Raw genomic sequence first — 13,171 nt, forward strand, 5'->3', positions numbered from 1 at the left:
CCCCATCCCTAACCCAAACTAGCTGGAACTGAGGTCCTCTCCTCCTCTGACCCCCCAGGCTAGGAGCTCCCAAGGACAGGACCAGAGAGATACATACGTGGAAAGCCATACTGCTTCAGTAACTTCTTTTTGGAAAGAACTTTCATTGCCTAAGGAGGGACAAGCAGAAATATCACTCCTGTGCAGCCACCAGGGGCTAGCACAGGCTGGTTACATGTAAACTGAGGTCCAGAAAGGCACACTGGACGTCTGCCACAAACCGAGGGTGTGGCCCAGGCTAAGCTGGGTTAGGAGGTGGCCGTATCTGAGTCTAGGCCTTTACCCTATTCCCCCAACAAGCCTTTCCAGAGCACTCCTTGCAGAGGAATCCAGCCTCTGCTTGCATATCCCCAGGGTCAGGAAGCTCATTCCATTTGCACACCCCTAAGGACGGGGAGCTCACTCTCTTCAGAGAGAGCCCTGTCCTCTATCTCCCCAGCACAACTTCTGCCCCACCCCCAGGCTTCTAGGGCCTGGTATGGGCAACACCTCCCCGTATCCCCAGACTCACATAGTGTCTATCTTCGCTTTCGTTGTAGGCCAGCCTCACCACGCCGTAGGCACCCTGCAGATAGGCGCTGGTCAGCCCCGCCTGGACAGGGCAACCCTTCCCAGGACTAGCTCAGGAAATGGGGAGCACAAACAGCTCTGCTCCCTCCTCCTGCATCCCATCTTGGGCCTCCCACCACCAGCCGGCTCATGCACATAAATTTCAGGCAGATGGGGAGGGGATTCCTGTGCCCTGGTAACTGCCCTGCTTTGCTCAACACAGCTCCGGGTCCCCCTGAGTCCCTCCTTGTCATCCATCAAGAGCCCTGGGGGGAGGGTGTCAAGAATCAGGGGTCATCTCCACCCTGGCTCTGCTTCACATTTCACATTCCCACCCACGGAGGAGAAGGAACAGAGCCAGGAAGAGGGTCCTGAAGCCCCCACTGCTCTTGGCCTGCCCCAGTCCTACCTTGCCAATCTCACTCTGCAGCTTGTACTGGTTCAGCTGCACGCAGTCCTGCAGGGAAGGGAGGCCGAATCAGGCAGAGCTTGATCCAGAGGTGGCACTGCTCCCACCTCAGGAGCCTGTTCGGGGCCCAGTCCTGGCGCCAAGCCCCTCGCTCCTGGACCCCCTGGCCTCTCCAACCTTTTGAGTTTGGATGGGGAAATTGGTGGCGCCATCACCATCCTAAGTGATGAGAAGACTTGCATAGTGTTTGAAAAAATGAACGATGAAGCCATGGCTATGCTTTGCTCGGTAGGAAACAGTGAAGGGAAAATGCACTAATTCCTGCCTGGATTCTGGGGTCTGAGAGGCCCCAATCCGTGAGAAACCGACGAGCAGCTATTTCCAGAAGCAGCTGGATAAGGAGGTCTAGATTGCAAGGACAAGAAAGACCATGGAGCCTTGGGGACAGGGACTGAACGCCTTGGTTCAGGCACAAAAAGCTTGGCCTCTGAAATCTGTACATTGCGTGGGATCCAAGTTCACTTTCAGATCTAAGCGGCAAGGACAAGGCCAGCAGGAGCCCAGAGGCTGGAAGCAAGCTGGCTGCTTCTGAGTCAGAGAAGACTCTAAGGGACAGGATGAGAGGTGAGAGGCTCAAGCTGGGGAAGACCTAGGGGCAAGGAGACATATCATCTATCTTCAAATCTCTAAGAGGACTTTTGTGTTTTTTTTGGTTTTTTTTTTTTTTTTTTTTTGAGACAGGGTCTTACTATTGCCCAGACTGGAGTGCAGTGGCATGATCACAGCTCACTGAAACCTCCAACTCCTGGGCTCAAGTGATCCTCCTGCCTCAGCCTCCCAAGTAGCTAGGCTTACAGGCACATGCTACCATGCTCAGTTAATTTTTAAACTTTTTGTAGAGCTGGGGGGGGGGGGATCTTGCTATGCTGCCCAGGCTGTACGAGGGCTTCTTAGGGGACAAGGCAGAAACCTATTTCCTGGGCCTGGGCTGGGGGTGGGACATACAGGAGGCAGCCTTTTGCTCAGCTGGAGCTCCACTGGGTGAGAAGAGGCCATACTGTTAGGTGGTGAGCTCCCCAGCTCTGAGGGCATACAAACCAAAGCTAGATGGCTGTGTGGCACAGATGGGGTCAGAAAAGAGTCTTCACTGAGGCCTACCGAAGGGCTCATAAGCAACCCCTAGCTCTGCCCCACCAACCTCTGCGTCCGAGATGGCCACGCGGTGTGACTCTATGGTGGGCCTCCGCCAGGCCCGTGGGGAGATGTGGCTGGTAGGCCCCGTGGCATAAGGCCCAGCCCGGGCCTCCAGGCAGCTTCCTGCTGGCCGCTCCTGCAGGGAGAACTTCCTAGCTGAGAGGCTGGGCCGGGCTGGGGGCGGTCTTGAAGCACTGCCAGGGATCACAGAAGCAGCTCTGGCCCGTGGCGGAGGGTCCACACCGTTCCTGGCAGGCTCTGGGTCACCATCCGCCTCTTCCAAGTGGGCCACGTCGATGGCTGCCACCCGTTCTACCAGCTCTGCTCGAGGGTCCTGGCAGCAGACGGCTGGGCCCCCCTCCATTGCCTCAGTCCAGGGGGCTGTCCGTGTCGCCTCGTTGGGAACCTGAGAAAAGAGAGCAGAGAAGGCGTCACTCCTGGATGTCAGGCTGGCTACGGGGCACAGAGGGCGGATCTAAGCCCTTCTCCCCCTGTAGCCACAAGCCTCTGGGTCCCACCTCCGTGCCTTTGCTCTAGCTGTTCCCTCTGCCTGGGCTGCCAGCACCCAACCTCAGGCCTGTTGCTGGTAACTGAGTGAATTCCAGGAACCAATCTGGCTGTGCTGCATGCCAGCCCTCCAGGTCTCAGTACCCCTACCTGCAAAACAGGCACAGTCACTCCTGCCCACGGGCTCCACGGGGAAGCAGGGGGAATCTGATACTCTGGAGTCAGGACAGACAGACAGGGCAGAAGACCCAGCAGCACTGGGAGGGGCAGAGTCTAGGGTCAACTCAGTCCCCAACGGCATGCAGCCCAGTGACTCACAAGCCCCACCCCTTGACAGCAGAGCATTCCAGCGCTGCCTCCTGGAAGCTGAGCTGGGCACCGGTAATGCAGAGGCCTCCCTGATGCTGCAGCCCACCCGCCTCCTCCAGGGAGGCCTCCCTGATACTTCAGCCCCCTACCCCATCCCTCTCCCTGCTTCCAGGAAGACTTCCCCGGGGGCTCCAGCGCTCCCACTCCTCTTGCCATGTCCAGGGCCAAAGAGCAAGTCTCCCATTACTCCCTTCCCTTCCCCAGCAGAGCTTCCAGCCCAGGACAGGGTCATTTAGAGGGGACTGCTGCCTTGGAGGCTGTCAAGCAAGACTTTATTGCACTAAAAGGTCATGTCTTTTCTCTCCTTGTTTTTCCTTCCAGTTTGTTCATGTGGCCACAAGGTTTGCTGCATTTGCTCAGGCTGAGATACTGCCCCTGGCCTGGCCTCACGCCTACCCTTGACCTACTGCAGTCTGAGCCCCAAATCAACCTCCAGCCTCAGCCCCCGCCGTCACCTTCAGCCATGACCCTGGGCTACACCCCAACCACCCCCCCAACCCTGACACTCAGACTGGGACCCCACCTCTGCCCCACGCTGCGTACTGGCCCCACCCCAGCCTGATGTCCTCTTCCCCTTTCCTGGGCCAGACTCAGGCATTTCTCAGGAAAAGGAAGTGAGTGGACTCCTGACCCTCTGTCCTTCCTGAATGGCAGTAACTTCCTCTATACCCACACGGTGACTTAGAGAACACGGGTCTCATGGAGCGTCGTGCCTGTCTTACCCCGCACTCCCACATGCCCTTGCTTTGACAGATGTCAAAGAGGCAGGGCTGGCTGGAGTCCACTGGCCACGGAGGAGCCTGGGCGGGTTTCCAGTCCTGCCCACCAGCCTACCCTAGGCAAGCTCCTTCCAGGCTCTGAGACTCAGTCTCCCCATCTGTGTTGTGGATGCCACATCCTCCCAGATTTCCCAGACCCACAGCAAAGTTTGGGAGTAGATTGTGGGTACAGGTGTTGTCCAGACCCCCTGTGCCTGGCACACAGTACGCTGAGAGAGCGGAAGCCCAGAGGCTGACGCTGACATGTGGAAAGGAAGAGAGAAGGGGATCCAGACTGGCAGCAGGAACAGGCACGGGGCCTAGAGGACTGAGGGGGATTGGTGAGGCTGGAATATCAGGGAGGCCTCCCTGGAGAAGGTGAGAGGGGTCAGTGTGTGGGGTTGGAGCTTCAGGGAGGCTTTGGAAACCAGACTACTTGCAGGAAGGAGGAAGCCAAGGCTGACAGGAGCCCTCAGAGCCCGGCCAGGCCCTTCCCAGGAGGTGGCCCACCCCTCGGCCCCTCCCCTCACTCGGTAGGCCTTGTTTCTCCCACCGGAATATAAGCTCCATGAGTTTAGGGCTCTTGTCTGCCTTGTCTCCGAATCATCAGTGTCTTCTGCAGTGCCTGGCACATAATAGGAGCTCGATAAATATTTGTAGAATAAATGAGTGGTTGCCATAGTGATCATTACAGCCCTGTCCCCACTAGACAGATGAGAGAGCAGCGTCAGAGAGGGGACCCCAAAAATCCCCAGGCCCCAGTCCACATCAGGGAATGAACCAGTCAGGAGTTCCCACTCTTTGCTCCCTGGCAGGGGCCAAGGGACTTAGAGCCCCCACAGGCAGAAGCCGCAGGCTGCCGGGGCCCATAAAATTTGCGTATGATTTCCCTGAGGTTGCTATCCCAGCAAGAGGCCACCATCCTCCTTCTGTCTCTAGCTCCCTTCCCTCCTTTCTCAGATGGGGAAAGTGAGGCCCAGCAGGGGCGGCTGGGCCTGGGATCACAGAGAGCAGGCGGGCGGCTTCCTGCTCCAGCCAGGGGCCCTGCTACCTGGCTTAGCGCCCGCCCAGGCTCTGAGTCTCGGTGGCCAGGCTGAGCCCCTTCCTGGCTGTGAGTCCCTGGGCAGGTGGCTCTGCCTCTGTGCCTTGGGTTTTCCTCATCTGCAAAATGGGGCCAGCAGCCCTCCCGGAGCGTTTGAGGGGGGAAGGAGTGGATGCCCATGAGGGACGCAGCGCAGGACCCGCCCCGCGAGGGAAGCTCCGAGAAAGGGAGTTGTTGTTGTGCTGCTGTTGTGATTGCCGGGACACGCTGTGGCCCAGATGGATGCGCGGGCGGCGGAAGGCGGCTGTGAGAGCTGACGTCAGGCCCTCCATCCCTCCCTCCCGCCTGGATCAAATTCAGGTGACTAAGCGCGTCTGTGAGGGAGGCGGCCCAGGGAGGCCCGAGGTTCCTGCCGCGTCCGGGCCACAGGGCCTGGCGCCCGAAGCCCTGCGTGTGAGGGCATGCGTCCGCGCGTGAGGCAGTGCGTGTGGGCTGAGCTGCGGGCCGGGGAGACGGCGTGTGTCTGTGTGTGTTGTGGGCCCGCACACGGGAGCACATCTGCGTGAACACAGAAGTCTCTGTGTGGTCGGTGTGTGTGTACAAGTGCGCTCTGTGCGCTTGGAAGCTGCACGCACATGGGCCCCAGGATGGGGGTGCGGGCCTGCACCCCTGGGGGGCCCACGGGAGCTTGATCCCAGATGCCTGGGGCTGCCTGTTGGGCTGGACTGTATGTCCCCAAAGGGTCTTTCAAGACCCTTCCCAAGCTGAGACCTCAGTAGACCCTTTATATGAACTGACTCAGTGGGTAACCAGGGGCCACGTGGGCAAACAGAAAGATGGACAGACAGGCTGCAACCTGCGCCCAGAGCACAGCAAGGACTTCTAGGGGCATGGGGAGCTTCCCAGAGACTGGCCTAGTCCTGTGGCCAAGAATGGCCAGACTCAGGCCTCCCTCACTGGAAAATGCTACTCCAACACCATCCTCCCAGCCGGTGCTTCACTGCCTTGCACAAGTCATTGAGCCTCCTGGAGCCTCAGTTTCCTCATGTGTAAATCCCACAGATGTGAATCGCACCATCCTGCCGACTCAGCGCTATGGTGAGAAGTGAATGAGGCTGTGGATACAGAAGCGGTTTGTGCCAGAGCATTGTGGGGCTGGGATGTGTCTGCGTCTAAAAGCCGCCGAGACAGAGCCTTGGGCTGGGCGTGGTGGTTCACGCCTGTAATTCCAGCACTCTGGGCGGCTGAGGCGGGAGGATTGCTCAAGGTCAGGAGTTCAAAACCAGCCTGAGCAAGAGCAAGACCCCGTCTCTACTATAAATAGAAAGAAATTAATTGGCCAAATAATATATAGAGAAAAAATTAGCCAGGCATGGTGGTGCATGCCTGTAGTCCCAGCTACTTGGGAGGCTGAGGCAGGAGGATTGCTTGAGCCCAGGAGCTGACGCCACGGCACTCACTCTAGCCTGGGCAACAAAGTGAGACTCTGTCTCAAAAAAAAAAAAAAAAAAAAAGACAGAGACTTGATGTACAAAGTACATCCCTGTATCTGCCCTTTGGCTCCAGGATGACCTGGCACATCCACTCCAGTCAGGTTGTGCCCCACCCCGAGTGTCCGGCCACTCCCAGGGATGCAGGGCCCTGGCTCTGGATGCCCACTTGGCCTGGTCTCCTCCTCCTCAGCACATGCCCCATCCACCTGCGTCCCTCACTGGAGGCCCAGCAGGACAGATCAGGTCACCCTGCTGTCTTCCACGCCGGTTCAAGCGTCCCCGCCTGGGAAGACTTTAGCACCTGTCAAGCCTCAATCTGAGTTCTGGAAGGCTGCTGTGGACCCCAGCGCCAGGCGAGGCAGGGAACCAGCTACTGGCCAGGCAGATAGGATGAGTGGCCCTGACCAGGAGACGGTCCAGAAGGGAAAGCCACAGGAGGTGGTGGCCACCCAGGCCAAACACAGAAGCTGGTCCGGACATCCCTAGTCCGCCTCACTGGAGCTGTGTTTATGCTCCTGACAAGTGTCTGGATGTCCCTGGCAACGGTGCCCTCCGCAGCTCCCGCCCCTGCCTAGGATGACTCAGTCCCCGTGAGGGAGGCCCAGGCGTCTGGTGCCAAGTCATGCTTGAGGACGCCTGCTGCGAGGACGCCCCCTCCCACCATCCCTGGGGAGCCCCCGAGCACCAAGGTGGGCTCTGTGCCTGACTCAGCACAGCTACCCTCAGCGCATCCTCTCGGCCCACCCCTGCAGGCCGATGGTCTCCGGCTTCATCCTCTCCCTCTGTTCCTCCTCATCCTCCACATCAGGTCTGTGCCTCCAGGCCAACTCTTGCAGTGAGCTGCCTCCTGCCCCTCCCTGCTCCTGAGCATCTCAGATCCAACGGGACCCCAGTTCAACTCAGCATCTTCCCCCAGCTCTGCTCTTCCTCCTCTGTCCCCATCACAGACACGGGTACCGCACCCTCCAGCTCTTGCCGGACCCAGGCCCCAGATCTGGGCGCCCTCCTTAGCACTTACCCTCTCCTTCTCGCACATCCCTGCTCCCCCCACGCCACTTACTCTCCACTCCAGACACACCACACTATTCACAGCTTCCCAAACTGCAGACTCTGTTCTGCTGCCAGGCCTTTGTACAAGCTGTGCCTTCTGCCAGGAACACACCTCCCTCTCCTTTGCTGCCTGGAGGACAGCTCAGACACAGCCCCCTCTGAGGGCCCTCCCTGATCTCCCCACTGCTGGCTGGGTGAGCCCACCAGGTTGAGCCCCTTAAAAAGTCTAGATTCTGACCTCCTCTTTCCTTTCCCACTGCCCCCAGGCTCACACCCCCTCCCCTCCCTACCCCATCCTCCACACCAGTTGCTAGAGGGAGGATTTCTAACATGCAAATATGGCCATAATTCTCTTAGACCTGGCTTTCCAGGAACTTGGAATCTGGGGGACAGAGGAGCAAGAGACCTAGCCTCAGACTGGGGGCTCGCAGGCTGGAGAGCAGCCAGGGACACAGACTCCTCGGATGCAAATCCACAGTCACTCATTCATGCAATAAATATTCATCAAGCACGTGCCAGGCATCGTGCTAGGTGCCGGGAGATAGAGAAGTAAACCAAAAAGACAAAGTCCCTGCTCTCGTACACTTTCATTTCTAGTGGATGCAAGAAGCAATGAACAAGAAATCCAGCAATTAATATGCAGTATGTTAAGTGGTGTGTGCTGTGAAAAAAAATACAGCCCTGTAAGCGGGATCAACAGTAAGCGGCTGGGGGATGCTACTGACTCAGTGTGGTTCGGGAAGGCCTTTCAGAGGTAGAATGTGGGCAGACATCTGAAGGAAGTAAGGGAGCAGGCAGTGTAGACATCTGGGGAAAAGCACTTTAGGTAGCGGGACCAGCTGCACAAACACCATGAGATGGCACAGTGCTTGCTCTGTTGGAGATGCACAAGGAGGCTGATGTGGCTAGAGTGGAGAGGCACCCAAGTGGCACGAGGAGTTACCATCCTTGGAGGGAGAGAAGGCCCACCTAGTCAGTCCCTGTGCTGGCTTCAGGGCTGGCTTCCTGGAGGAGGTGGCATTTAAGCTCCTTTTTGACCACTGAGCAGGACCATTGCAAGAGGATGGAAGTTCACACTGTGCATAACAGAGAACGGTTTACTAGCTGGGACTCAGGGCTTGGGGGTGGGGGAGACTCCATGGACAGAGACCAGGAAGCCTCCAAAGGCAGAGGAGGGTTTGAGCAGGGGAGTGACTCAGTTGGATGAGGTTTAGAACAACTTTTCTGGCTGCTGTGGGGACTGAGGGCAGGAGACCCAGGAGAAGGCTGAGGGTCCCAGGGTGTGTGGGCCTCGGGCACAGGTTGGCACACAGTGGGTGCTCAATCTGCATGTACTGGATGAAGGAGGGCAGGCCTTGGGGAGGCCAGTGCCTCTTCCCTGGGATTGTCAAGGACACGAGCCGTAGGCTTCTCCCTGTCCTGTGCCCGCTTGGCAGACCACAGCCCTGTGGGCACCCACCAAAGCTCGGTCCTGTGACCTGTGTCATCTCTGTAACACCCTCAAGACAAGAGCACACACCCCTCCCTGACAGGCGCACGCCCATGTCCGCGTGACCCGCCCTCACACACCACTCCATCCTGTAACGCACCCCCTCGCACACACAGGCACACTCCTGTGTCCACGTGACACGCGCACACCCGCCCCCAAACACCACACAGAGGTCCCGGCGCACGTGTGCACTCTCCGAGCCACCAGTCCTGCGCCTACCCCGCCCCAGAAGCCGCAGCGCCCGCCTCCGCCGCCCCCAGTCAGGGGAAGACTGCGCAGCTAAAGCCACACGCCGCATCCGTCCCATTCATCACCCACCCCCCGCCCCCAGCTCTTGAAGGAAGACTCTCGGGAGGGCCGTGGGAGGAGCACTCCGCGGAGAGCCACACGTGGGTGCACCGGTTCGGGCCCACTCAGCCAAGACACGACCTCCGCCAAGAGCTGGGGCGGGGTGGAGAGTGCGCCCGGTACGGCTGCAGTCCTGCAGACAAGAGCTGGGGAAGGGACGCAGATGGCGGGGCGCCCGCATAAACGCGGTCCCAGCTGCCGGCGCAGACGGAAGCTGGCTCTGAGAGGCACCCCGCAGACCTGGCCCCATAGACAGAAGGGGAAGGATCCCGGCGCAGACACGGTCCCGGCTGCCCTCGTAGATGCGGCCTCGCATCTGCAGGTTCGGGGCAGATGTTCAGACACTGGTCCCCCCGCTCCCCGCCCCAAACCCCTCCCCGCAGACCCCTACCTGAGCGCCAGGCGACAGTCTCCGCCGCCGGGCGGGCAGCCAGGCTCGCTCCCGCGGCGCGCGCCCCGCCGGCCCGCCGGCCCGCCGCCCTGCCGGAGCCCAGATCCCAGAGCTTAGACCGCCGGCGCCGCGGCCCCAGGCAGCGCTCGCGCCCCCGCCCGCCGCCGCGCCCGGCCCGCGCCCATTGGTCCGGCCACGCGGCCTCCCCGGCGCCGCCCAATCAGCGCCCGGGACTCCCGCCCGCTCCGGAGGGGAGGGGCCGCGGCGGGAGCGGGCACGGGAGGGGCCCTCCCCCTGCGGCTGGGCCGGACCTCGCCACGCCCCCGGCGCCCGGACTCCTGACGCCTGCGGTCCCCCAAAATCCCTCCAGGCCGCGGCGTGAGCCCCTCAGCTGAGCCCGAAGAGTACGGGTGCTTCCCGCAAACCCTTTGTCCCCCATCCCGGCCTGCAGGGGCAAGAGCGCCCCCTCCCTGCGGGGCTGAGGCGCGGTGCGAGCCAGGGAGTGGCAGGGTGAAGTGGGCGACAGATGATGAGGCAAGGATGGGAGCAAGGCCGAATGGCAGGCCCAGTTGTTTAGCCTTCTCCTGGCTGGGGGCTAGGGAGGCGAGGAGGTAGTTTAGCATTCAGGCTGGGGTCCGAGTGGGATGCATGTTTGGGGAAGGGCTCTGTGAGCAGCACCAGGAATGGCCGGCCTAGCTGGGGCAGAGGGAATGGAGGGAACTCAACAGGACGTGGTGACCTCCACCGTGGCTGTTCCTGGAGGCTCTGCCTCCACCTCTCCCCTGGCGAGCTCACCAGCTCATGGTTCAGTTATGCCAACTTCTCCACTTGTGACTTCTCTGGCACGTCTCACCACCACTTGCCCTAGACAGAGCCCCATGTCTCTCCCATGTCACACCTGGCCTCCTGTGTCCCTGTCTCAAACTGGAGCCAGAAACCTGGGAGTCACCTGCAACCTACCCATTTCCTGCCCCGTCCAATCAATCTCCAGTTCCTGCTATGCTGCCTGTTAAATATCCCTGGAATCTGTCCACGCCTCTCCACCTCTCCGCCCCTCCCTTGAGCTCAGGCCACCGCCAGCTTGCATCTGATTGCTGCAGCAGCCTCTTCACCAGCCTCCCACCCCATCCAGTTTCACCTCCCACTAGCCTTTCTCCACCTGGCAGCCAGAACAATCTCTCAGAAACACAGGTCTAACTAGTCAACTCCTGCTGGGGAATCTTCCATGGCTTACTACTGCCCTGAGAATAGGTCCAATCAAGCCCTCTAGAACCTTATTCCTAACCACCTGCCTATCTAAATTCTTGTCTTTCGTGGCTCAATTCAATGCATGTTCTTCCAGAACACACTCCCCATGACTTCCACTGCCCAGCATGGCTTAGCAACCCCTCCTAGGGACTTCCTTGTACCCACCATCTGTTTACTTTCCTGTTCCTCCTCATCTGGACTGGGAGCTGCTTGGAGGCAGGGACTGTACCTGATTCATCCAGCACACAGCCTAACATGGCACAGGTGCTCAATGGATGTTTGTTGAATGAATAATTCAAGCAACCTCTGGGTGTGGCTCTTGACCTCTTTCAGAATAGCAGCTAGAGCTCCAGCCATCACATATATATGATGGGCAGTGGGATGGAGAAAAGGATGAAGAAGAAGGCAAAGGATCTGCACCAACTCTCTTTTAAGGAAAGTCCCCAGAAATTGTCACATGACACTTCCACATGCATTTCATTAGCTGGAACTTAGTCACATGACAAGACCCAGCTGCAAGTGGAGGCTGGGAAATGCAACTTCCATTCTAGACAGGCACATGTCCAGCCAAGAACCAAGGGTTGTACTGCCATAGGGAGAAAACACATCCAAGGACAACTACCTGGCTCCACCAATGAAAGGGTAGATAGCTTGATGGGCAGAGCACTACTGCATGCCAGGCTCTGTGCTAGGCACTTTCCATACCATATCTTACCCCAACGCTAGTAAAGGTTATTATTATCCCTGACCCACAGAGGAGGCTTGGAGAGTTAAGCAACTCGCCCAAGGACACACAGTGAGCTGAGCTGCAGTTGAAGCCTGTCTTTTCCCTGCACACCACCCAGGCTGGAAAATCAGGAGAGAGTGGGTCCCAGGAGCTGCTAGAAGGAAATTTTTCTTTTTCTTTCTTTCTTTCTTTTTTTTTTTTTTTGAGACAGAGTCTCGCTAGAGTGAGTGCCATGGTGTCAGCCTAGCTCACAGCAACCTCAAACTCCTGGGCTCAAGCAATCCTCCTGCCTCAGCCTCCAGAGTAGCTGGGACTACAGGCATGTGCTACCATGCCCGGCTAATTTTTTCTATGTATATTAGTTGGCCAATTAATTTCTTTCTATTTATAGTACAGAAGGGGGTCTTGCTCTTGCTCAGGCTGGTTTCGAACTCTTGACCTCTAGCAATCCTCTCGCCTTGGCCTCTCAGAGTGCTAGGATTACAGGCATGAGCCACCGCTCCCGGCCAAGGAAGGAAATTTTTCAACACAGAGGGCCTGGGCAACAGTGTCAGATTTGGACAGGCCACGGGCTAAGTGTCTGCTTGGATTTGGCAACAAAGACCCTATTGGTGACCTTGGCAACGGCAGCAAGGAGAAGTAGTAGGATGGAGGCCAACTGCAGAGGGAAGAGCGGACTGGTCTTTCTGGAAGAGTGGCAATGAAGGGAGAGCGGGGAGAGCCGCAGAGGGACTTGGGCCAGGAGGAGGCAGAAGAGGGAAATGAAGGCAGCAGTGGGGGGAGGAGAAGGGGCAATTTCTGCCAGAGATGTCTGGGCTGGGGGGAAGAGGGGCAGGAGGGAAGGGGGCAGGAGGTACGAAAGCAGGTGGGGCTGGAGAAGGGAGGGAGGGCGGAAGAGGGAGTTCCTGTCTAGTGAAATTTGAGACAGGGTTCTTCCCTGGGAGGAGGGCAAAAGGCCAAGGGCCCGAGGGAGATGGGAGGGGCTAGCCTGTGTTGTTTAATCTGGTCACCACTAGTGGCATGTGGCTATTCAAATTAATTAAAAGTAAATAAAATAACAACTTCAGTTCCTTGGTTGCATTGGCCACATTTCAAGTTCTCAGTGGCCACCTGTGGCTACTGGCTACCACATGGGGCAGTGCAGATAGAGAACGTTCGCATGACGGCAGGGAGTTCCAGTGGACGGCGCTGGTCTAGGCAGAGCACGGTGATGGAGGTGCCAAGAGATCCTATGTGGCTCCAGACCGGAGGCCATGCCCACAGCAGGGCCCCTGGGGTGTCCTTCCATACTGTCTCTTTCTTTGGGATTCCCTCAGGTCCCCCACCTGGGCCGGCCAGCCCCTTCCTCCCCCATTTCCTGAGGCCACTCCTGGGGTTCTCTCCTTATCCCTGTGCCAGGCCTATCGCAACCATGGGAGGGGCTTGTGGAGGATTGGGACGAGTGCCAGTGTCCTGTGGGGCCATGATAGAAGCCCACGGGCAGAGGTGAGCTGACCGCTGGCACTGACCCTGCTGGGCTCAGGGCATACGAAGGGGCTCGCTGCTACCCAGCAGGGCA

At 58.6% G+C, this 13,171-nt stretch overlaps 1 protein-coding gene across 2 annotated transcripts in view; it reads right to left on the bottom strand.

Annotated features, from left to right (window-relative positions):
* Positions 1-9,724, bottom strand: part of CAMKK1 (calcium/calmodulin dependent protein kinase kinase 1) — a 29,710-nt gene extending 19,986 nt beyond the window's left edge. Inside the window, exons 1-5 of one of the 2 annotated variants that reach the window (XM_075994222.1) lie at positions 2,849-3,125; positions 2,196-2,597; positions 998-1,045; positions 551-604; positions 98-149 (exon numbers count right to left, since the gene is read on the bottom strand). In XM_075994222.1, coding sequence (XP_075850337.1) covers positions 98-149; positions 551-604; positions 998-1,045; positions 2,196-2,555 — 514 coding nt within the window. In that variant the 5' untranslated portion in view covers positions 2,556-2,597; positions 2,849-3,125. Of the gene's footprint in view, positions 1-97; positions 150-550; positions 605-997; positions 1,046-2,195; positions 2,598-2,848; positions 3,126-9,638 lie in introns of those variants that run through there. The other variant, XM_075994221.1, reaches the window with a different exon arrangement.
* Positions 9,725-13,171: the final 3,447 nt, after the last annotated feature.

This window comes from Microcebus murinus, chromosome 18 (genome assembly GCF_040939455.1).
Source record: "Microcebus murinus isolate Inina chromosome 18, M.murinus_Inina_mat1.0, whole genome shotgun sequence".
Classification (NCBI taxonomy): Eukaryota; Metazoa; Chordata; class Mammalia; order Primates; family Cheirogaleidae; genus Microcebus; species Microcebus murinus.